Genomic DNA, 25,080 nt, shown 5'->3' with positions numbered 1-25,080 from the left:
TTTCCCTAAATAAGAGTACTGGGCTGATAAAACTGGAGGGTCATTGATTCACTGACCTAATTCCCAGCCTCTTCCCTCTGTGTGTTCAGCTTGGGGGGGGGGCAGCAAGGGCTCTGCTTCACAGAACAAATGGGGTCCTTTCACCTTAAGCATACACAACAGTGGGATACAGGACCTACTCTGCCTGTAGGAAATGCCTTATCCCTACTTAGCATTGTGTATGTTTATACAAGAATGTTGTTGTGTTAATGTCCTATTTACAAAGTTGTGTCCAAGAATCTTGCTCATTTCTAATGTGTAAATTCCCTGTAGATTATCCAGTTCTGCAAACTGGTGAGCAGGGAAATAAACACTATTGTAAAATGTCAAGGACACTGAGCATGTGATATAAATCTTAATAAGTACTTATATATGCATGGTAAAATATTTACTCAGAAGTTTGTTTATGAGGTCTCCACTGCTGATCCTACACATTTAGCTGCAGCACCTCAGACGTGCTCTAGTGTTGTTCACAGGTGAGGAGGTGAGCAGCATCCTTCCCACCATGACTGTTGGGGAATCTGGAGCCAGTTTCCTTCTGACTCAAATTAGAGCAGATTTAAATCAGACCTGGGTACTCATTCCAGTCCAGTGAGTTACATTCAGCACCTTTATAATTGGTGCTATTGCAGTTATGTAGTCTCAGGAGCACCTTTTTTCCATGTTGTGCCATTAGTCTTTTTTGCTTATTTATTTTCTTCCCTATACACAGGCCCTGATACTTAGTAGAGTTACATTATCTTTACTGTGTTTTCTGCTAAACTCCCAATGTGTTAACAATGCCAATGAAATGGGAGAGAGGATTTTATAGAGAGAATTCCTCCTATTATTCAGGCTGTAGTGTTCAGGAATTACATAATGTAATTAGTGCCATTATTTTTCTCATGACTCTGTTTTCCTTTGGTCAGCTTTGATCTAATGTTGTCTCAGCAACTGAGTTTTTAATGGCATTTTGTTTAACTTGACTTCATGAGTCTGATGTCATTCCTCTGTTGCAACTCTGCAGATGAAAGCTTGGTAAAATCCCTGCTCCCACGGCTCTAAATTGCAGCCAGCACTGGGATGAAAATGCATTTCTTAACAGTTTCTTTCTGTGGCTTCTTTTCTTTTAAATATGCAAATTTAAACATTTTGGACTCTACCAAGGCTCAGAGAGACCTGGCTGTGAGGAAGAAGGGCAGCTCTAGTAAAAGGGAACAGGTGGGCAAATATCTGCACGTTCTGGTGTAGTCAGTGAGTGCAGCACTTGGGTCTTGTGCCTGGAGGTAAGACAGGCTTGATGTGTTCCTGAGAGTCATCTCATGTAGGTGTTAATACCTCCTGGGCTATCTGCTAGTGTGTTTAATGCCTTCCCTCTTTACTGTCATGGAGAAGAGGAATCCAAAGCGAAGCTATTCCAGCCTAAGCAGAATACAGCAGAAGACATTTTATCTCTGTGACTTGTTGTATACTTAGAGGCTGTTAGTATTATTTGTTCCTGTTCTGCAGGAAAATAAGGACTTAGAGGAAGAGAGAATGGGGAGATCTCTTCCCTGCTATGGAAAATATTGGCACCAATGAATATTGATCTACATAGTAATTCCAGATATGTTTAGAGTAATTAAAAGCAGTAGGCAGCAGGCATATAATTCTAACTGATAACTTCTATTTCATTTTGAAATCACAAAGAGTATTTAAGTGGGAGAATAATTTGGGAATCTTGTCTGCCTACTGTGAAACAGAGTGATTTAGAAACTATTATTTGTGTGCCTATTACGTCTGTTACAACCTCCTTATAATCCTAGTTAAGGCAAGGGAACAAGTTCTAACAGATTTCTGAAAGTTGCTTTACAAAGGCTGAATACTCAGAAATGCAAGATTTTAATCTGCCCATGGTCTGCATAAAATGCCATCTGGGCCTGTGCAAATAAGCACTTAAACATACAGTTTTGAATGCTCTTTAAAAGCTTTTTCCTGGATGCATAAATCACAGAATCTGTTTTTGGGACAGAGTTAAGAGCAGGGAAGCAATTTGGCCAAACTGCAGGTAGTACTAGCTGTGATGGCAGGGTGCTTTGCTTATTTTTTCTTTTATTCATTAATCTACTTACTATATAGCATAACTCATGATCAAGTGAAAAGAGACCAGAAATGTCAGGAAATGCAAATAAGTTCTGATTTATGTAAACAGTCCTAATTTTCCAACTTCATCAGAATACCAAGTGGTTCCTTTTCATTATCATCATACTGCTGTCTCTTTTTTTTATTATGACATAAAATTTCTAAGCAAAGTCAATACACTGTCAAGAACTTTCATGAACAATGTGGTCCTGGAATAACTCTGTGGAACCTCCTGTCCTGATCTCTTCAGCCACCAATTAAACTTCAGAAAGGTGACTGGCATGTTTTTAAAAAAAACATTCTGCTGTAAATGCCAGGCAGTGTACTACATTTTTACCACTATCATATTTGATAGTATTTTAAATATTATTTTCTTTGGGAAATGGGAGTGAGAATTATTAGTTTGGTCTTTTTAATAATCTGTGTTTTGAATTTGCATACCTCTGTCTCTTGGCACTGACCAGAATGATAATGATTCAGGCACGTTATTTATTAGAAGAACACTATCAGTCCAGTCATATGCTGCAAAGATCTGAAAAGAAGGGTAAAATAAAATGAGGCAGTTTTTGTTAAAATAAGAGTCTGGTAACATATAGCAAAATGGTTGGTCAAGTCACGGAGGCTTATTTTATAGTGATACAGCCATGAAGTAGTTCATGACTAATTTCAGAAGACAGCTGTTTGGCCTTTTATATATTAATTAATTTATTTTTACTGAAAATATTACTATTCTTACTGTTTTGCCTTCAGTTCTGTAAAAAGCACATTGCTACTGCAGCTATTTGATACAGAGGGAAAAAAGAAAAAAAAAATAAAATTGCTGAATAATGCATTTAAATAACTTTATCTCATGGGTAGGCTGAAGGATATTAATGAAATGTCCTATTAGGTTTCAGTAGGTGGGTCATCTTCCTGAAAATACATATATTTTTTGCACTATTTATTCGCAGAGCTAAATCTTTATAAATGTTCTTCCATTGCTTTGTTCTTACATCGTGACCAGTTTCTGGTCACCTGTCCTATCTAGTCTTATTTTTGTTGCAGCCACCTGTTCAATTCTGTATGAAAGATACCTGCATCTACAGGTATAAGAATATTGTATGAAAGTATGCAAGCTCTTTGAGTAGTGCCTGAGAGTTTATCCACAGTAAAAGCTGGAACAAAGGCTCAGCTGCTTGCTGAAGTTTCTGAGAACATAGAAACTTGCCAAGAAATCACTTTTCCTTCTTTATATTCCGTTGAACATTTTTAATGATCACTTATCATGGAAAGGGAGGCACTGTATCTGTGCTCCTCTTTCATAAAGCTTGTGCAATTCTGCAAGTGCTTTATACCAGTATCTGTTTGTAAAAGTGGCTTCTCTGACTAAGACTTCTGGGCTGTTCCTGCAACGTGCACCTCTAGTGACTGCAAACCGTACGCCCTCATGGGTGAGATTTGCCAGAGGAGGGGGTGGTTCAGCACTGTAGGCAAGTCTATGATGAGATGTTATAAATGTGCAGGCAGCCTTTTTTGTCCTGCTGTAGCAGAGGGGGAGGCCAGCACCTTGTAGTAGGAGGGAGCCTACTTCTCTTACTGCATTAACAAGTAGCAGGGAGGAGTGCACTATCGGGGTGTGGAGGGGGAGAGTGAAGAGGGAGAGAAGAAATGTGTGCTTGTCCTCATATTTTCTATTCTTTAGGCTTACCTTTCATTTTTCACACTTTCTCCCTTGATTTTTCTTATGCCTCTTCCCCTTGCTTAGTGTTCTTTCATCTCCTCTGCCCAGATCTCATAGTCATTATCTGACTTTCACCACCTCTGCCACATTTGAATTCTCTCTATTACAGCCACTTATAGAACCTCCTCACCTGCTCCTCTGCGTGTTGTTCTTTTCCTCCTTCAATATCCTGCTACAGCCCAGTGATCATCTGTAATTTAGCAAATAAGAGGGAAAACACAGGTGCTAACCTCCCTTTCTGAGCCTTGTAGCTTCTATCGTTTACAATTCAGTTGGCCAGCTACTAAGCCTGACTGCTCAGTCTCAGACTGTCTCTAGCTTTACGTGTTAAAAAGACACTTAATGAGTATTTTAATGAGGGACACAGTAGCATTACAGAGCTCTGTATAACAGAGCTGGATTTGCATCACTCTGGGGTATTTATATCAGTTTGGCACTCAGAGCTGTCTGGCAGCATCTTGAGATTATTGTTTTGCTGTGGGTATGCAAAACCAGGGCAACAACATAGTTTTTGTAAAGCTGCTGAGGACATTAACACAGGGACAGTTGATTTCTAGAGACGGGCAGGCTATGCCTATAACTGTACATTTGGGGACTGAGCCAGGGAGCGGATGAAAAAGCCCATGTGCTGCCTGACTCCCCCAGCACTAGGTGTAGGATGTTTGCAGTGTGATGGGTTAGCCTGGGCTCAGGGTACCTCCCAGCTCTCTCCATTTGTGACATCAGGGCTTTGCCAGGAAAGATCCTGTGTCTGCACAATGCCAAGTGGGATAGGCAGAAATGTAAAGCTGCCTTTCGGCCCATATACTGCAGCATGCCCACAAGATCAGCTCACATCTAAGCACAGTCTGAATTTGAAGAATGATTTCTATGTGTATATGCAAGTGTGTGTGTATATATATCTGCATATATGTATATATTGCTAGAGGTACTATATTTAAGTGGAAAAAACCCAGGTATTAATTCATAATGAATTAATAGTGAGGAATGATTACAGTTCAGTGAATTAAAAAAAGGAGATCTTGGGGAGGGGGGAGGGTTGGGACAGGAGCTTGTGTGCTCTTCAGAGGAAACATGACGGTGTAGTGGAGTATGTGTTTGGGGAATTGCTAGCCTGGAAAAAAACCATTAATGCAGTCCCTGCAAAATAAGCAAAAACCCTTTCAAGTCAAGGCAAAGTAAAGGTAGAAAATGCTGTAATATTGTAGTATTTTCTTCTCTTCTAGTCCCTTACATAATTCATTATATTGATGTCTATCATTAGCTGACTAGACTCTCCCTTTCCTCTCATAAACAAAGGTAATTTAAAATTTCTTCCCTCTGAATAAAATTCAAAATGAATCAATTTCTCCTTAAAACATAGAAAGAAGCAAAGAGGCAAGCAAGAATAAAAAAAAAAGAGAACAACCAGCAAAACAAGACTGCTTTGTCCCTGTGAAAGTGTAGATGGATCTCGTTCTGTGGTGCCAGGATCTGCTTGGCGAGTCCTCATTTATATACTCCCTGTTCTGCTTAAGAGGGTCCTGAAGATTAAAAGCTTGCTGGGTGATTGACATGTTTCTGAAAGAAGCAAAGAGGCAAGCAAGAATAGGATATACTAATTAGAAAAATGGCTCAGCTTTATTCCTGCACCAAACTTCCATATTTCTGTGCTTTAACAACGAAGGGAGCCTGAAGCACAGGGGGTTTATGCTCCAAGAAGCAGTAACTAGACAGCATCTTTTTGCAGAGGTCCCTTGTCAGGCATGCTTGAAACTCCTAGCAGCATCATTTCAGTCAGCTAGAACTTCTGCTGATTCCTGAAACCCTGTCTCCTCGAAAAGGGGGTGTAATTCTTTTGTGCCCATTATCTGTAAAACACAAGTTAGGCCTCAAGGTTGTCAGAGCTGTTTAGTTCAGCAGACTTGTGCTTTGCATGGTGTAGCCTCGGCAGCACCCCTGACCGGGCTGAGGTCCTGCCAGTCCTCCCTGGTTGCTCTTAAGGATAAAACCAAACTGTGGCACTGAATATTCAGTATTACCTGTCTATAGGGTTGAAAAAGCCTAAGAGGGAATAGAGTATGCATGTGTGAAAACACAGCAATCATACAATAAAGTTAGATACAAACTGTTAGAGTTTAATGGGCCATATTTAGATACCCAGCCTTCCATATCAGTTCCCTTTAGCCAAAATGATTCAATGGGCTGGAGCCACCACAGCCACTAGTAAACTTTAGCTCTAAGAACTTAATGGCATTTGTATCATCCATATGTGGTCCTTCATCATAATTATGTCTGAAAAGGCTTGTTTTGTTATTCTAAGTAAGAAAGGGAAATTGTCTGTACAATATAAGAAATAAGAAGACAGCTTAGAAGGACAAGCCAGGAAGGGGGTTACAGCAGGGTAAACGTGACCCATTTTGTTTTGTGTGTTTATCGGGGAGAAATATTAAATTGCATATGTTCATGAAGCAGTTTCACCCATGTTTAGTTAAAAATACTGAAATCCAAAAAAGTTAAATATGGCATTAAACTTTTGTGCATATCTAAATTTGGAGCTACGCATGTTCTTACAGTTGAGCAAGCACTTAATAGCTTTGCTGCATGGGGTGCCAGTAGGAGTGCTGCTACCACTGATTTGTGGAATTGTTAGTTGAGAGATTTTTGCAGAGAGCAGGGGTTTAGCAGCCACTGGTTTGCATGAGTACTTTCCAACCGCTAGTCTATTACGTCTGGTAACGAGATTTTTGATCCCTTGTAATGTACATCCAGTCACATTTGGCAAACTTGCTGTTTCTGGGGCAAAGAAAGGGTGTATGTATCACACAATAGCATTTCCTTTAATAAAACAAAATGTTTTCTCATTTACCTCAAGCCGTGTATATGCTGCAGGCAAGAAGTTGCTCTGTGTTTAATGTGGATAACAGAGCTCTTATATCAAGTCCATTCCCAGTGTACTTCCTCTGACATCAGTGACTTCAGTGGATTTATTCCAGGGATGAATCTGGCAATTCCTGTTCTGTGTAGGTAAATCTTCAGGCAGTGCTAATTAAAAGAATGTCAAGTGATTTAACCATTCCATTATGCTGGACTTTGTAAAGGTTATTTATATCATTCTACATCAGGCCCCAGTGAGAGAATATTTCTGGTGGCAGTTCATCTATTAAAATAGCTGCAAGAAAATGTAAGCACTGCAACTAAAAATAAAACTTTGTTTCTTAACAGAGCAAGTGACAGCCACATGCATATTTTCAAATTTTAGCATTTTAATGTTTACTGAATAGGAATTGCATTGATTTCATTATGCTTTAAGCACTACCGTGTTACTGATGGAGGAACTAATGTTAAGTGGAAGCCCCATGTAAATGTACCAGTATCTGCAGAGACTTCTTGGCAGAGTTGGTGGTACTTTCCTATGCTTCGATTATCTGTTGCTTTAACACAAGTGACACAGAAAGTTTCCTGATGTGTGTTTACTGTTGAATATAGATTTTCTGGGTGAGCTGTGACCCTTGCCTAAGATTATTAATAGATGACCTTACATTCACATGTTTGTGCTTACCCTATATTAGTTCAAGCACATTCTAGAAACCATTACTGCAAGCTTTTCTATTATAAAGCACAGATGACTAAGACCTCTGTTAAATTAAAACTTGATGGTGTCTTGTGAATGTTCAGTTCACTTTCTTTTGTTCCAATTCAAGCATAAATTACAGTGGTTGTCCTCAGAGTCATAGTGCTCTCTTTTTAAATCAGGCATTGTGAAAATGCTGGAGATATATCTCAGTAACTGGCCATCATGCAGCATTGCAAAATACGCTTCAGCAGGGACAGTGTCTCTCAGAGCAACCTCTGTGAACATCTGGACATAGCACAAGCTGTCAGCTGTCAGCCTCAGTGTCTGTCTTCAGGTTTTTTTGACAATGGAGACAAAAAAACCCTCTTAAAACAGCCACATCATCCTTAACTGATAAAAAACCATTTCTTTTCCAATTTTATACTACAAATCAGAACTTTCTGTAGTAGCATTATATATTCATGTTGCTTTTACAAGCAAGTAAAACATGTTTTCTGTATTGGTCTGCTAGTGGCAGAACTTTTCAACTTGCTGTTTGATGGGGCTGTTTTGTGTGTGGAGTAAAAGGGTTCACATAAAAGAGACTCTGATCTTCTTTTATCAGCTGTAGTTCTGATTTTATGTTTCTTGTCTTACTGCAGTCAGAACAGTTTTTAGAGTAGCTTCAGGATGAGTTTCAGCTATGCTGACTGCCTAGACACCCTGCATGACTGAGTGAAAGGACAATACCGAGTACCTCTGTTTCCTTCAGCCAGTCTCTGACATGGAGCTGTTCCCTTCAGGTATGCCACTGTTTGATAGTGCCACTGAGGGATTTTCCTATGCAAAAAGTATCCCTTCTTAGGAAACCTGATGCACCTGCCAGCAGAAACTTTTCTGGTAGTTTCACTGAGGGATTTTCCTATGCAAAAAGTATCCCTTCTTAGGAAACCTGATGCACCTGCCAGCAGAAACTTTTCTGGTAAAGAGAGAACTTATAAAGAGTGTTTAAGATCATGTTCTGTCTTCAAACTCCACCACAGTTTCACGCTTGAGCTGGCAATATTCTATTATAGTTTATTCAAGTGGTTACAAAGAATATTATTGTTATGGACATCTTTCTTAGGTACTTGGAACCTCATTCCTTCAGTATGCACTTACAGTATAGTTGTTAATAAACACCTAAGCATCTAGAGGCACACTCAAGGATCTGCAGTGGCATTAATTTGTTTGGCTTGCTTTTTGAGAAAGACAGGGATTTTCTTAGGTTTGCAGCCTGTAATTCAAAGACACTCCTGTCTGCCCAGATAATGAAGTGAGAACAACTCTATGCGTAATGCAGTAGTTCTTTCCTGAGGAACATACTATCAAGAGACACTGAGGCTTGGGCATCTTTAAGCATGATAGTGATTTATATTTAGAAGCTACAAATTAAACAGCACAAAGGAAATTAAATAAAATGAAAATACACAAACTCACAGTACTCGAAAAGCAGCTAGTAGATTTCATCATGTTATTGAAGAGCTTTGCTACACAGACAGATAGACTAAATACAAATCTTAGCAGCATCCCCTGATAGAAATCACAGACTGACAGTTCAGCCTGTCATTTTGTAGAAGATTCTCAGAGAAGTGTTTTCTTTGCAGCTGAGAAAGCAGAAACACATTATGCATGCTTAAAGCCAATGCAAGGAAACAGAGCCCTGCAAAACATATTTAATATAGGTTTGATTTCCTGTGGAATGCTTTCCAGATGTTCTCTCAAACAGGCCTCTCAAAAATGGTCTGAGGTAATTTTTTTGCAAACAGAAAATTCTGTTTTCTGTCACTGCATCTGAGTGTTCTAATTCTTTATTGCATTACCTTGTGCTCAGGATTTGCACCATATTTTTCAAGTTTGATTTTATTACACAAAATGTCAGTAGTATAAAAATATTTATATTACCCAATTGCAAATAAATCATACTTGTTTAGAATCACATTTGAGGTTAGTAATTTTCTTAAACCCAAAGGAGATCTAATATATTAAATTAAAAACTCTCCTGCATGTTCTTGACTGACTTAGAGTATTTAACTAACATTGATAAACTACGAATTTAGTGTTTCCTTAAGTTCCTTTGATTTTCTGTAGCAGACATTGTGTAAAAAGATCCAACAGGTCCCTAACAGATGACATGAGCAAGGAGAGATGACAATTTTGACAGATAATGATATAAAGCTTATTTTGTTTTGCATAAAATACAATAATAGAACATGGATGTGGGGTATGTTTAGAGCACTTCTTAGTCAGAAAAATCAGTTTTGTTCATAGAGAAATAGAATGTTTGTACTGATAACTTGAAAACACAGATATGTGTAGAAGGAAATATTTTTTTCATTTTGCATGACTGAATTTCTAATAGTTAGCTCTTCATCATTCAGGGTACCTGGTAAACAGCCTGGGTAACATAGTTGCTGCCAGACAGGGTGAGAACATGGTGCAGACAGTCAAACAGCCAGTTTGGGTCGAGTGTAGGTGCTCAGCTGGAGGAACCAGCTTTACTGGACTGTCCTGTTTGTGCCTGATGTTCTGAGCAAGCATTTGTGCTGCTAAAAGGCTTCTGAATGAGTCTTCTGTGGTCTCTGGTGTTTGTTTCTGTATCCAGTTCCTCCACAATCCAAATAGGCTGCCTGCATGTAATTGGGTATTATCTGTATTTTGCTTCCAGATAAACAACACGATTTTTAGAGATAAATTGAATCCAGAATCAAATATTTGTGTGGAGTTAGGCTGCCAGTCATTTAAAATAAGCAAACAGAAGTGAAATCAGACAAAAAAACAGCTTCTTTCAGTTAGTACCTGGTAATTGGTGTCCAAGATCCTGTAATGATTTCTGCCAGTGTTGCAAAAGACTTGGTTGGAGTAGGGTCCTGGTCTGGGTAGGGGAAGTCCCAGGGATGGGCAGGGACTTCAGGGCCCCTGGGGCCTGTCTGTGTTGGAGAAGGAGGGGAGCAATTAAAGAAAAAACAACCTTTTTGATGAAAAAAAATTAATAGAGTTGCTGTTTAATAACTATATGTAAAAGTGACCATTTATAAAGAGATGCCGAAACTTGTAGTTGCTCGCAGATGCTCAATAGTGTGTGTATGTAACTAAGGAGGGGTGAGATGTGTTAGTTTTACACAGCTCTAGTGTCTTCTAATTGAAAGAAAAAGGCTCAAAGATGTATAACTAGGTGCTGGGAGGTTCACCCCTCATGATAGAGCTGGTCTGAGGCTTTTGGCTCACTGGTTGATAGAGTTTTTTATGTAGCCTTTGCCTGATTTTTTTCCTGCCTACTCACTGTGTCTTTATGAAACAGAAATAGAGAAGCTCCTGCAACAATAGACACCATTAGTCTGGCCATGTACCAACCTCTCTTTCCACTTCTGTGTCCCAGCAGAAACAGCAGCACCCAAGCTATACAGGAGCTATTTCTAGGCACAGAGGAGGGTACTGCGTTTGGCCCCCGCAACACAAGAACGAGTATTTTGACTTGTTTTTTTCCTATAATGGTGTCATTTATCACTATGACACATATTCATTGACTTAGTCTGAATTTTTTCAGTGTCAGATTTATACTTCTTTGCTGGTTTGAATATTGATGCGGCGCTTCCCTTACGTGACTGTGCTGTGTGTGCCAAATGGTGTCTAGACGCTGGAGCAGCTTTGACTAATTAGTGCAGTCACCCCAGTCACTCAGCTTTGGCAGTTACCTGCTCCTGATCTTTCTGCTATTGAGCCATAAATAGGTACCTAGACACAAGCAGCAATCTAAAGAGAGGTGGCAGTGAGCACATCTAGACTTCACCTGCCCTCAACCAGGTGAGCACAGAGGACAGCAGCCCTTGCTCCCTGCACCTGCTGGCAGGGCGAGCAGCTGGGACCACTCACTTGGACATCCCAGCCTACGTGTGTGTGGTCAGCAGATGTGGATTCAATGTCTTGCTTGCTCTGAAGATCACCACTGCAAAGGCAAGGCTAAGAGAGATTTCTCTCTCTCAGCTCAGTCCCTGTGTACCAGCTATTGAAGGTACATACACCCAGAGAGACAAAGTTAATTAACTCCTGCCCACCCAGCAGTACAGGAACTTCTTGAGGACAACTCATGAGTCTGGTTCATAGAGCCATTTTCCAATAGGCCATGATTTATGTCAGGTCCAAACTAAAAGTGCAGTTTTAGAGATTTTCCTGCAACCTCATCATTTATATCAGGCTTTTAAATATTGCCTCGGTACTGCAGCTGAGTTGACCAGCTTTAAAGAGGGAGAACTGATAAATATCAAAGATAATTTCAGAACATCAAAGAACTTTTACAAAACCTTGAAAATAAGAAATAGTGAAAAGCATATCAATGTTGCCTACTCAACGGGCTGTGCTAATATAAAATTAAATTGCCTCAAAAATTATATGCAGATTAGACACAATACTGCTATTAACAAAGCTTATTTGTAAGCAAAATTTGAAAGTTTTGATTTATCCTGCCGAGCATTTGAAGAACCACTATCATAAGGAGAACAAATTAACTTTGTTGTCTTTGTATTTTTAACTGTTACAAATGATTTTACTGGTGCTAATAAAAAGCATCAGAGAATAGCAGGTTTGGGACTTTTTTCTCTTCTCGGAAAGACTGTTTATTGTTTGAGCAGATTTTCTTTGAATTTGCCAATAGGATTATTCTTATTTTTTCAGTTCATGATATAAAAAATATTTGAAGTAAGCTTTCCAGAAGATGTGCAGTTTACTTTGAGGAGATTTTCCAGGGCTAGGATAGGATTCAATTGTGGGTTTTTTGCCCCACAAAGAGAAGATTTTTTTTTCTTTCAAAAACTAAGATTTTTTTGTGGTTCTCTTCAGTTGTTGTTTTGGGTTTTTTTGGTGGGGTTTGGTTTTTTTTGTGCAAAGGAAAGGAAAAAAATCATAATGCTGCTATGCACAAAGAGGATTTGTGTTTCTTCAACAGAAAATGAAATTAATAGTTCCTTTTAAGTTTGGTCCTGCTACATGTTATGTACAATATAAAAGTGTCTGTGTGTCTCTATCCACCCATCTAGCAAATAGATACATACACTGCCCATGTAAAACGGTGCACACTTGAAGGCACATGTGTTCCAAGTGTGTTTGTCCTCTAGATTACCAACCTGTTCAGCCATGGATTAGGCATTTACAAGTTTGTAATATCATGTGTAGTACTTAATGATAAATGACTCTACAGTTCCTAATTAGGCTAATTTAGCTTGCTCTAGAGAAACAGCAATACCACTGTTTTGGTATTACTGATGAACCCAGTTTCGTTAGTGCTAGTCTTCTGGAAGTGTTTGGGGCCAGATCTTCAGTGAGCGTTAATCAGCAGGTTCTCACTGAAAATGATGGAGTTATTTTATAGCAGATGGAGATATGTCTCTTTATTTGCTGGCCTTTATCTTCAGTGGAAATGAATCCACATAAACATCAGGTGTAGTTAACAGCTGAGGAGTGAGTGAGAACTTTGATAGTATGAAATTTAGATGACTCACTGGGGAGGAGGTGGATGATGATGTCCAGTAACGCCTGGTCCAGAGCTATCTGAACTATATTTGGCTTATGAAAACTTAAATGTGCAACATTATCAGATCATTACCTTTTATGACCACAGAAGTTCTTCAGAAATTAATATAGAAATTAAGCTGTAAGCAAAAGGGATCAGCAGAGTAATTTTTAGCCTCCGTTAGGATTTACAACAAATAATTTAAGCAGATTGGTTAGTAAATGACTGGTTATCAGTCCTTAAAAATATTTAGAGAAGAGGAATATATTAAATGATCTCTGGACCAATCCAGCTAATAATCCAAGGGGGAGAACTGGACATGTAAGAATGATGAAGAAGGAGTGAAAGATGAAATGATTGCAATAAATGTTTTCGGGATTTTCAAGGTACTGATCATCTAATTGCTGCTCCAGAAAGATTTATTTGTGGTCACATAAATAATGAGCTACTTTGTTTTAGAAATGCAAAAATACTGCACATACAGCAGGCTTGCTCTTTCTACCATGGCAAAGATTATTCATACTAGATAGATGTAATAGGCTCTCTTCTGTCCTAAAACAGACTTCATCCAGGTACTAGTAGAATTTGTAAAAACCTTAGAAACTGTCAACTGTCTTTGTTCCCAATTGCTCCAAAGGCTGGGTTGAAGCCACGATCTAAATTACTGACTCTGAGAGGAATCCCTCCAGTGACACAGAGTTTCCTTGCCCATATTATCTTCATGGTACTGCTGTTTATCTCTTCCCATATCTTCTCAGACTGTCCTGTTGTAGGTACAGTATTTACCAGCAAAGCAGAGATATTATGGAAATTGAGAAATATCTAAACATATAGGGCATCTTGAAGGGCTAGTAGAGAGCTTGACTTTTTAAAGCTATTAAAGGCAGGTTAACAGAGATTTCCATCTCAAGGTTAACTGGTTAAAAAAAAGAAGGAAGGGTGTGAAAAGCTTAGGAGTTGACTGTGGTTTGAAGGCAACCATGGGTTTGCTGCTGTCAGTGCATTTAGAGGGAGTTGAAACTAAAAAGACTTCATGAGAATAGCTCAGATAAATTCGGGTACCATTTGCATGCAATCTATTTATGGGATGCTTTCTCAAAACTAAGCCTGTGAACTCTTTGAAGTTTGCCCATCACTACTTTCAGGCCAATTAATGAAGTACATCCAGTTCCACTCTGAGATAGGTAAAACAATAAAGCAAACAAAGATAATTAGTCTCTGGAGCATGTAAACAAATAAAGTAAACCACTTGCAAATCCCTTGTTTCTGCTAACTTTGGGGTTTTTGTTGCAAAACTAAAGAAGAACATTTATATTGCAGATCTGCACAATGCTAGAGCAGTGCTGAAAAGGCACAGCTGATGCTGTTCTGATTTTGAGAGGGCTTTGCAAAGATTAAGCACCTGATCCTGAAACATCACTGTTAGTTGTTATATGCAAGAGGACATTTTCATCCCTTTTTCACAGTGAAGATTGAAGTAGGGAAGTTATATAATTTTGTTCTTGGAGACCAAGGTCTAAATACCACTTGATAAATAAACAAAAGTCACTGCATCAAGTTTAGAAGTCTAAGTGAAAGCATGAGCAGAGCTGAGCAGAGCTGAGTGGCAGTAGGTTGTGCGACCTTGACCCACCTCGATGATGCCTCTCAAATGCTACAGACCAGAATGGCAGCATTATGTGGCCTTTCAAGCACAAATAACCAGCAGAGTTCCTGCTGCTAGTCCTTTCCTTGTTTTCCATTGTAGTAGTGATCTGTTAAGTGCAGTACAGCTTCAGTTCTAGTCTTAAAGTACTTTCTGTAAGTAAGCAGTGCTCTCCCCCTCTTGGGCGTGGAGTAACTGAGGTAAATGAAAATAATACAGCTATTCAGCGCCAGAACTCGATGAAGAGCACACAGTTCCTTCTCCTGAGCCCTGGGCTCAGTGTTGTAGACCTCAGATAAATGCACAGTTTACAAGAACAGATAGATTCTCAGTGGCATGGCTCCAGGGGGCTGTGGAGACTGTGCCATCTGAATCTGCCCCAGTTCAGCCAGCTGGTTCTGCAGGCCAGTCCAGAGCTGGGGTAAGCCTGTTCCCTGGAAACTTAGGTCATTAACAAAGCAGGTCCTGCCTCAAGTCATGTAGTAAAAGGACTCTGTAAGTACATACAGTTTTGTGTAATCCGTAAAGGAGCAGAAAGCATGTTCTGTTCCTGTAAAATAACAGGTTCCAGTTGCAGTTCAGATCCAGGCAAAATGACTGCTCATATGACTAAATCGCTCTTTGTCTTCTTTGTCCTTTTTTCCTTTTTTTTTGGCATGAGAACACCGAGCATTTCTTTCAGTAAAGGGCAGAAATTTCCCTGTTGTTCTGTCCCTTTTTACTGTTTTCTTACACTTTTTTGTTCTCTCTTCAAAAACGGATTCTGGAAAGGGACACGTCTTAGAAAGAGACTCTCATCTGAAATGTGTCCAATGCATGTGTAAGCCTTGTCCAAAACCTAAAAAGACTAGAAAAGGTAAGGATGCCTGCAGGCTTGATTTTTGAAGATATGCATTTTCCTTCATATTCCAGGTCTCGCCTTGCAGATTTCTTCACAAACTGCCGGCCTGACCCACATTCTGCTAGTGGCTGCCTGAGGGAGAACTATGCTCACTGCCTCCTCTCATACTCGGGGCTTATTGGTAAGAAGGCAGGGAAGGGTGGGGGCTTGCTCTGTCTGAAAAAAACACCCAAACTGTATTTTGAAGGCCCACATGAAGTATAAGCTGTGGAATATTATACTGTATGACACGAGGCGAAATTCTCCACTTAAGTGTATTGACCCTGTTTTACCTTACAGAGATTCCTGGTATAAATTTGTGCATTGCAAGGAAATGAAGAAGATAAAGAGAGGAAGTAAAGAAAGTAAAAGCTTTTTTACAAAGTAAAGCTTATTAGAGTAGTTGAGTTTGAACAGGACCGTGAAGTAGGAGGTTATAAAGAACAAATGAAACTGCAGCTTGGTTGATTTTGCAGCTGTCACCACAAGGTTGAGTAAATAACTCTTGGTCTTCAGGGAAAGTTTGCAGGACATTTGAGGAATGAGGCTGTAGACCAACCCAGCCTTGTTTCACTTCCAGCTGCTGTTCTTCCCATGATGTCCTTCTGTCCACTCAGTTTTCTAAGATGCCTGTCAATAGAAGTGAACTGAGTCGAAATTTATCTTCTGAAATCCTCTTCCCTCTCCCACAAAATTAATTGTTTGCTGTCACCTTGCTGACTGTCAGCAGGCACAAGGATGCTTTTATGGAACTGGATTCTGTGTCTCACATGCAGTATTTTATTCCTGAAAAAGAGAGATCATCTCTTGAAGAAGAACTGGTAGAAATGCTGTGGTTGGGCAGTGAAGAATAAGTGAATGTCAAAACTCTGAAACAAATAAATTTTAAAGGCCACCAGATAAGATGTTTTTAAGCTTACAGCCTGCACCTGCTGCGAGGCAGTAATACCCCTTCTGTTGGGTGTGAAGGTCCCAGCTGAGCCCCTGAAGCTGATCCTGCTGTTAAATAAATGTCTCTGGAGATAATATGCAAAATAAAATATTTCTGAAACAGGTAGGTTTTCCTGAAAAAAATGTCTGAGAGGGATATTCACTGGCTTATTGTTGTCATTCCTATTACTCTAGCAGGTAACAAGTGAGGTAAGTTCATGTGGCGACTGGTGAAATAAGATGTAATGGTTTCAGAGGATATGCTTCTATGACTTAAGAGCTGAAGACAGTAAGGGAAGGGTATAACATATGAACAGTTATGACAGAATGTCATTTGACTCTAAAACAAAGAATTGAGTATCTTTAAAAAGTGATCTAGTCAATAAGATTAAGAAATGTAGCTGCTGGCAAAGAGTAACTGTTAGTAATAGATACTTCTGGGTCAGAGCTGCCAAGAAGTTCTTGCTGGACCTTGTGAGTTTTGCTGGCAGTTTTGTTGGATCTATTTTTCAATTTAACCTCAAGGATTACCCAGTTACTGTAGTCAAGTGTTTTTGTGTTTACTGTGGATAACCATTCTGCAAAACACTGTCACACATCAGAAATCTGGAATGGGTCCCTAAGGAGTTGAAATCAAAAGGAGATCTCATTTTCAAAGGGAAAAAGAAACATTTTTCTTCCTTTCTGCTAGCCCTTAGAGACATGCAGAAAGATGGGTATTGACTAGTGTTACAGGAGTTTTTACTTCTTGGTAGGAATTCTGATAAACCAAGAAAACTACCAAAACAAAACTTTCATGTGCTGAAGCAGTAGATTTCTGCTTCCAGTATCAAGCTGACATGAAAGTGGAGGAAAGTATTTAAAGACTGTAAAATTTATAAGATGCTGAGATAAAAATCAGAGGCACAATCTTTCATCTGTCTGCTTAATATATATAAAGACACAGGAAGAATAGATTGATAGGCTGTGGGGAAGAAGCAGTTCAGATCCATTCATTCATTAGAGCTTCAGGATCTCCAGGTGTTTTAATGAAGATAAAATATTATTCATTAAGATAAAATAGTATTTCATTTAGTAATTTCATTAAATGTAGCAAAATTTGTGCTTCCATAAAGTTTGTTCAGTGAATTGAGGGTTCTTTATGGAAGGTACAGGGGATATGATACTGACATTGCATACAGGGATGTAAATCAGAGTTAACTTCACTGAAGTTAGTGGAATCCCACCTGAAGTAAATTATTTAAGTAAGAATACAGTCAGGCAGCTTTTGTATGGGGTGCTTTACCAGTTAAATGGAGAACAGTCTATACAGGGTTCTTTAAGGTTTGCATCAGGATGCTATATATACGATCTTAAAGTTACATATATTTTACAGAAATTTTTAAAATCTTAATTTGTTGCTTTAGGCTCCTTGTTATAACTATAGGGATAAACTAATTTAAAAAAAATAATTAAAGGAAAAATGTGAAAATTGCTAAAAGCAGAATAAGGTTGGAGATAGCCATGTTTGAGATTCATTGCTTTGGATGCAGCCTAGTCAAGCTATCTGGACCTGTCTGCACTCCCACTTCAGTTAGGGATTGCTCTGACTGCCGGCTTCAAGATCTGCTTTAGCATGCACTTTCATAGAATCATAGAATTATAGGGGTTGGAAGGGACCTCAAAAGATCATCTAGTCCAACCCCCCCTGCCAGAGCAGGGATTCTGACACATTTTCCCATGTCTTCAGTAAAATCCATCTAATTTCCCTGGGATTACTAGAAATTCCATGATAGTGGAATAAACTGGAGTCACTTTGGGCCAAAGGAACTTTAGTCACTTGCCTGCCCTCCTGGACTCACCATCCGTCTCTTCATTCTTAATTGACCTTAATTTGATCAACCTCTTGGCTGTGTTCAGGTCAATTCTGCTTTTGTCTAAAATACAGAGACCTGATTGCCTGCTGTTGAGACCATCACAGAAATTTTTGATACACAGAACACAGAAAAACGAGCATGTCCTGTTTAATTGCCAGCCACCCTGGCTTCTCTGATCTGTTAGTGTCCTTCAGCAGAATTTTCAAGATGCCAGCTAGTAGGGGTGAGGGGAGGGGGCTTGGAGGGGGAAGCCACAAACATTGCTGGGAAAAAACCCAAAATCCACCGCAGAAAATCATGCATATAATCCACTTGGGTTCACATCTGCCCCCAGGTTTAAGTGACAGTCTGATTTTCTACTTGCTGCTCTTTCAGCCACTCCGTTTTTGCTGGATGTACAGTTTGTGTGCTGTGTACACACATTCCTTGCCCTGTCCTTCCTGTATTCATCAACCCTAATCATGCCTTCATATCTGTTACACTTCTCGCCCTGTCTTGACCCATTTTAATTACCTGATTGATTACCTTTTTGTGATAAGGTCTCACCTCAGTGATCTTTTTCATTTCCTCAATACCTTTCTGTTTTTCTAACCCTTCACTGAGCATTCACTTTTTTTTTTTCTTGAAGCCCACTGTTTTCTTTCCATTTGCAAAATCCTCTTGATTTTCATTTTCCCTTACGTCTTTTCAGATCATGTCACAAGGTTGAAATAGCATACTGACCCATCAAATGGATAATGGGCAGATATTTCCATTTGTTTTATTTTAATATCAACTTCTTCATATTTATCTACTGCCAAGTTTTCATTAATGGTGCAAATGACACTTGCCTGTTTTATTAAATTCTCTGCCTACATTTAATAATTAATAATTTTGAAGTAAGCTATATACTCATTTGCGAATCTCATGTAGAATTTGAGCAATTGTGGCAGCAACTATCTGTTAAAAGCTGGAAGTAGATAAAGGTCTGAGATTGCATTCTCATTTCCAAAAATCCCAAAACAAGACAAAATATGCTTATTCTGTGAGTTTGGCAGTGGAACTGCAGTAATTTTCACATTTTCACTGCCTTTCTCAGGCCAGCTCTTAATGTCTCTTCTCCATTGACTCTCACGTCGTGTACAAAACAGTTTGCATGTTGATTTGCTGAGATCCTAGTGCTGCCTGGTGACTGAAAGGCTACTTGACGTCATTCTGTGATTTGTGTTATTTCTAATGTTCCTTTTTTTAGCTTGGTGTTTGATAGCCCTTTGCTGTGTAGCACTGCAAACTCTGGGACCCTGGACCTGTGGAGCAAATCTTCTCTGCTAGTGTACACTTTAGGTCTCTGGTATTTATCCTTCATCTAGTCCATCTTCTTAATGACTACTTTGATGTCAGTTTTGAGGAGATGTGAGCACATTTCCTCATGATATATAGCCTATCCTAGAACTGTAGATTAGCAAGTGAGCAGCATGTTTCCTGAAGCAGCTGTCATCAGTACAACTCTGGAACACCTACTCATTTTCACTTAATTTTTCCTGTTTGGTCAGACAAGTTTCAATCCTTAGGGAAGCTTGAAATCTCTGGCCTGCTGGGGTGATGCCTTCAGTGGAACTACTGGTTTGAGCAAGTGCTGATTGTGTAACCATTGCTTGATCCAGATAAGTGATGAACAGCTGCTGTATATCTTTTGGGACACAAAGTGCATTCTTTGGTTTCATTTCATTCTTAGTAGCCTTGAGTTAACATATAAGTGTGTGAATATTTACCCAAGAATTTGTAATAGAGTTAGAGTGAACCTGTGGTTGCAAGTTGTCGACAATGTTTAGGAAACAATCTCTGTACTGAGAAAGTAGTGACACAGCAAGATTAATAGTAATTTATTACCTGCAAAGAATCCACTGTAGCATTTTCTACATGCTGGTTATGTTTTTGCTTTGTTCATCACCATAACCCACTCTGTTAGCAGGTCCCTAACAAGCACCATGGGGTATTAGGGTCCTCTCAGCATGACTTGCATTCTCCTTGCTCAAGTGCTTCAGAAATTGTTTTTCAGGCTGGCTGCAGACTCAAGGAAGCTCAGATCTGACTGTCTCGTTTCAGCCATTTATTTGCAGCTAGAACAAAAATGAGAAAAAGTACAAGCAAGGAAGAAAAATTGGATTTTTAGAATATAACTCTAAAGACAGAGGTCCACTTAGGTTTGGTTTGACAGCAAAGCCCTTTCTAAGAGGTTCCCACCTTGTGGGATTCCTGCTCTGAATACATGACTTAACAAGTACTGTTTGCTATCTGCTTCATGTGAAAAGAACATTTCAGTTCAAAGGTTGCTCACAGATCTGTACCTCACTCTTCTTTAACAGGCACATCGATGACACCCAACTACATAGACTCAAAGAGTCTCAGCGTTGCCCCGTGGTGTGACTGCAGCAACAGTGGTAACGACATAGAGGACTGCCTGACATTTCTGAATTTCTTCAAGGACAATATATGCCTTAGTGAGTACAAAATTACATGTCTTTAGATGTGTTTTAGCAAGTTTTCTGGAATGTCTTTGCTGTTTGAATATGTTATGATACATCAAGGCCATCTTTTTGCACTTTATAGGCATTGTTCTGCTCTAGGTGTTAGAATTAAACAAATGGGCAAATATGCCTGGTACTATGGTTTGTGGCCAAGATTGCAAGAAGCTCTTGGAAAGAATTTAAAATTCATGTCATACAGAAATGTATCTATATCACAGATCATATTTGGACCCTAACAGGCAGCATCTGTACCAAAATAGTGCAACATCTGAGGGATTTCTGTATAATTTAAAAACTTCATATATAAAAAAAAAAAGGTTTGTAGTTTATTATATGAAGGATTTGCTGTACACGTTGGATTGTGCTTGCATTTTGTAGCCAGGCTTCTGTTTTTTCACGTTATTTTCCTGATCTCAGATACCTGGTTTTAACACAACTCTGGATGGTACCCATCATAAAGGTTTTGTTAAATTATTGATTTCTTCCCCCACCCCCACCCCTCATCAAACTCACTTCCAAATTAGGGGTTATTACAAATTTCAGAATGGCTCAGTGGAGTCGATTTTGGCAGGTTCTCTTTTCAAATTTCCTGTCTGCCTGGAGCAGCATAATTGGATGATGTGGAGTGTGCATCAGAGTTTTAATTTCAGATAAATGAGGAGACCAAAAGAGCTTGGCTTCCCTAGCCTAGCAGAACAGAAGTTGAAAGGATACGTGATTGTCCTCTGAAATTGCATTAGAGTTAAAAGGATGTCTTCTTCATGAAGAAGTTTAAGATGTTTCTAGTTTAGTACAAAGTTTTTTTCTCTGACATAGAGTGGGAAAAGTTCCTTTTTTTTTATTTTTTTTTTTTTTTAAAGTCATTGTCATTAATGGTCCTTCTAGTGTCTGGAGAAAATGTCATTTGTTTATTGGATGAAATTAGAATCCCTCCCACTTTTTTTAGACAAAGCAGAAATCACTTTTCCACAATGGGATGAAACTAGGAATTTGTTAGTCTGCTTAGCTGAAGTATGCTTCCCCTTTAAACTGGAAAAGAAACCGGTGATTTGGGGCATTTACAGAAGATGTGAGAAACCTAGTTTAAATTTTAATTAAAAACCCCAATTGGTTATTTATGCAAAGCGGAATAGCCAAAACTGTATCCTGAGGGCTAGGGGACTTTGAAAGCAGGAAATGGAGGGTCACATTCCTACTGAGCCTGATGTGGAGCTGGGATATGAAGCTTAGTTTACCATGTCCCCTATAAACACCTGAAAACCTGGTCTTTCTTGCATGTCTGTATGTACTTGCCTAGAAATTCCATTCTAGGGTTGAAAAACCTTTTGCAAGAGATGTGACGTTGAAAGCAGAGTGGAAGTTTTGATTTCAGATGTGAAAATACTAGTGAAAGTTACAGTTTAATAATTAGTCCCAATAAAGACAGACATTGCATTGTTTGCTTTTTACATATATTAGACAAATTAACAGGCCCCAGATAAGATACATTAATCTTAAAATTTTGGGCTTTTTATCATCTTGATTATGTTTTTATTCTGTTTATTAGAAGATCCAAAATTACTGGTAATACTACAGTGGTCCTAATTGCTGCCTCCCCAGTTAAGAGTTTGGTCAATCTGAAATTCTGGAAATCCATTTTAAGACTTTTTTTTAGCTACGTGTTAGTTTCCTGACATTCATTTCCATTCTTTAGAATTCCTACTGAACTGAATGGGAATCAGTCTGTCGACCTGTTTGTTCAAAGGATTTGTTCACACTTGTTTTCTGTTGCAATAAAATAAATTGGCAAGTGGGAGGAAAAGTATAAATCAGTGAGATAGTTAATGCAAACTATCGAAAGGACCTTTACTCAAGAAGCTAGACACTTGAGGCACCTCCTTACAGTCATGTTTTTTGAAATATGTTTGAAATATGCATGAAAATTATATATATATATATAAACTATTTAAAATATAATACATATATATATTAAATATCAGTACAATTTCAGGAGGGATGGATGATCTCTTCTGTGAGGAAAGGCTGAGAGAGTTGGGATTACTTAGCCTAAAGGAAGACCATGGAGACCTTGGAGACCATATGGTGGCCTTTCAATACTGAAAGGGAGCCTATAGGGAAGATGGAAACAGACTTTTTAGTAGTGTCTGTGGCAATAGGACAAGAGGTGATGGTTTTAAACTTAAAGAGCGTAGAGTCAGACCAGATATAAGGAAGAATTATTTTACAATGAGGGTGGTAAAACACTGGGCAGGTTGTCCAGAGAGCTGGTAACATTCTGGAATGTTACCTGGAAACATTCAAGGCCAGGTTGGACAGGGCTCTCAACATCTAGTTGAAGATGTTCCTCCTCATTGCAGGAGGGTTGGACTAGATGAGCTTCAAAGGCCCATTCCAATACTAACCATGCTAAGATTCTATCATAGAAGCATAGAAGTTGTCAAGTTGGAAAGGACCCATAAGGATCATTGAGTATGATTCTATGAAATAATAAAGACTAATTCTAAAGACCACTTTTGCTTAGAAAACTGAAGGGATTGCATGTATTTCTGTGATCCTTGTAATGATGGAAATAGTTACTGTTAATTTAGGAATTCATAGGAAAATAGTGCTTTGTATTGTCTTATTCAGGTAAACCTAAGAAAAATATAATTCCCTTCTTTCCATTTTGTCTCCATCAATCAAGCTTATTCTGGTGCCTCTTACACATTCTTCTCTTTACATGTTGGAGTTCTGAGAACTAATACCTGAATGAAGTACATCTTTTTCAGATGAAAATTACATGTAAATGATTTTTTAAGGCAAGGAATACAACTGAGAAGAAGTATTAATAACTCCTACATATTAGTCCCCAGTGAAATTGTCTGATTCCTTGTACAAAGAGTTTGAAATAAGAAATCCCTAAATCCATGTTGAATCCCTGAAGACCTGATTAAAAACTCTTTTTCTATTTGTTTATAAAAAACCCCAATCAATTTACTCTTGCCATAAACACAGTCTTTAATCCCATGAAACTATGATAAGCTTTTTAACTTCCATATTCTGAAGTTTTAGTTTAAGCATGCTTCCCTCACCTAATTATGCAGATTTTGATTGAAAACTGTAAGGAAAAAATTGTCATAGTTTAAATCATTTTGTAGTTTTAGGCTATTAGTTTTATTACAACAAAATATAGAAATGCAGTAATATTTTGTCTGCTCTCCGTTTTTAGTTTGCTGTGTAACATCACGTGCCTGAATTAGGACATAACATTGAAACTGTATTTTAAATCTTGAAAGTAAATTTTGGAGGGTTTTGAATGGTAAGAAATGTGATTACAGTAAGTTCTAGAGCTTCTGTCAGGAATTATTGGGAACATTACAAAGAAGAAGCTGCACCAGATAATTATGTGACCCCAGACTCTTGAGTTCATGTTTCTGATATATTCAAATTCGAAGACACATTTTTCAGCATAAAAATTAAGCTTCTAAAACACATATTTTCAGTGGAATAATAAAGTAAGTTCTGCTTTCTGCTGTTTGTTTAGAAATAGAAAATTGCCTGTAATTTATTTTTACAGGAAATGCGATTCAGGCCTTTGGCAATGGTAGTGATGTGAACACGTGGCAGCCAGTCATACCAGTACACACCACTGCAGCCGCAACTACAACAGCTTTCAAACTTAAAATCACAGGTTCAGTGACCGCTAACAATGAAATACCCACCCACCACGAGCCACCAGCATGTGCAAACCTGCAGGTAAGACTGACTTGTACTTGTTGCCGTGCATAAAGGGAAGTTTTCCGTAGATGTGTGTACAGAGTATTCTCCTGCTGCATAAACAGATGCCTGCTTGAATTAGAATACCTGTTTATTTCCCGTGTTGTAGTTACAAGCTGGATATATTGTAAAAGACATTCTTATTTTAAATCAGCAACATGCATATTTCAAAGTGGACTTTATTGCCTCTCTGACGCAGGAACAGGGTATAGTGTTTAATTTGTTATCACAGGTTTGGATATGAAGGTGGCACTCTCCAAACCCTACCAGGGTATGTCAGGTTAAATTAATCCCCTGAGTAATCCAAATTCAGAGGGAGCGCTTAATGTCAGCTAGCGTGTCCTGCTGCCTTCTTTCTAATGTTATTGGCAGTAAACTTAAGGGTTTTTTGGCTGAGTAGGTCTGGATATTAGAGAAAATGTGGTGCTACAAACTACATAGTGAAAAAGCTGGATAAGGATAGAAGCTATTTTAAATCAGGTGCTTTGCTATACTGGGGTCAAGGTCGTGATGTGATTTTGACCAATGGCAGTAGCGATTTTCTATGAGACTTCAAGTAGGCTATTC

At 38.7% G+C, this 25,080-nt stretch overlaps 1 protein-coding gene across 1 annotated transcript in view; it reads left to right on the top strand.

The window, feature by feature from the left end:
* The window catches only part of GFRA1 (GDNF family receptor alpha 1), a 137,025-nt gene that overhangs the window by 85,833 nt on the left and 26,112 nt on the right, over positions 1–25,080 (top strand). Inside the window, exons 5-7 of the mRNA XM_010003957.1 lie at positions 15,497–15,606; positions 20,596–20,730; positions 24,314–24,492. Of these exons, the coding sequence (XP_010002259.1) occupies positions 15,497–15,606; positions 20,596–20,730; positions 24,314–24,492 (424 nt within the window). The remainder of the gene's footprint in view (positions 1–15,496; positions 15,607–20,595; positions 20,731–24,313; positions 24,493–25,080) is intronic.

The sequence above is a fragment of the Chaetura pelagica genome, unplaced genomic scaffold, assembly GCF_000747805.2.
Source record: "Chaetura pelagica isolate M959 unplaced genomic scaffold, ChaPel_1.0 scaffold248, whole genome shotgun sequence".
NCBI classification, from domain to species: Eukaryota; Metazoa; Chordata; class Aves; order Apodiformes; family Apodidae; genus Chaetura; species Chaetura pelagica.
This window is presented reverse-complemented; position numbering and strand designations above follow the sequence as displayed.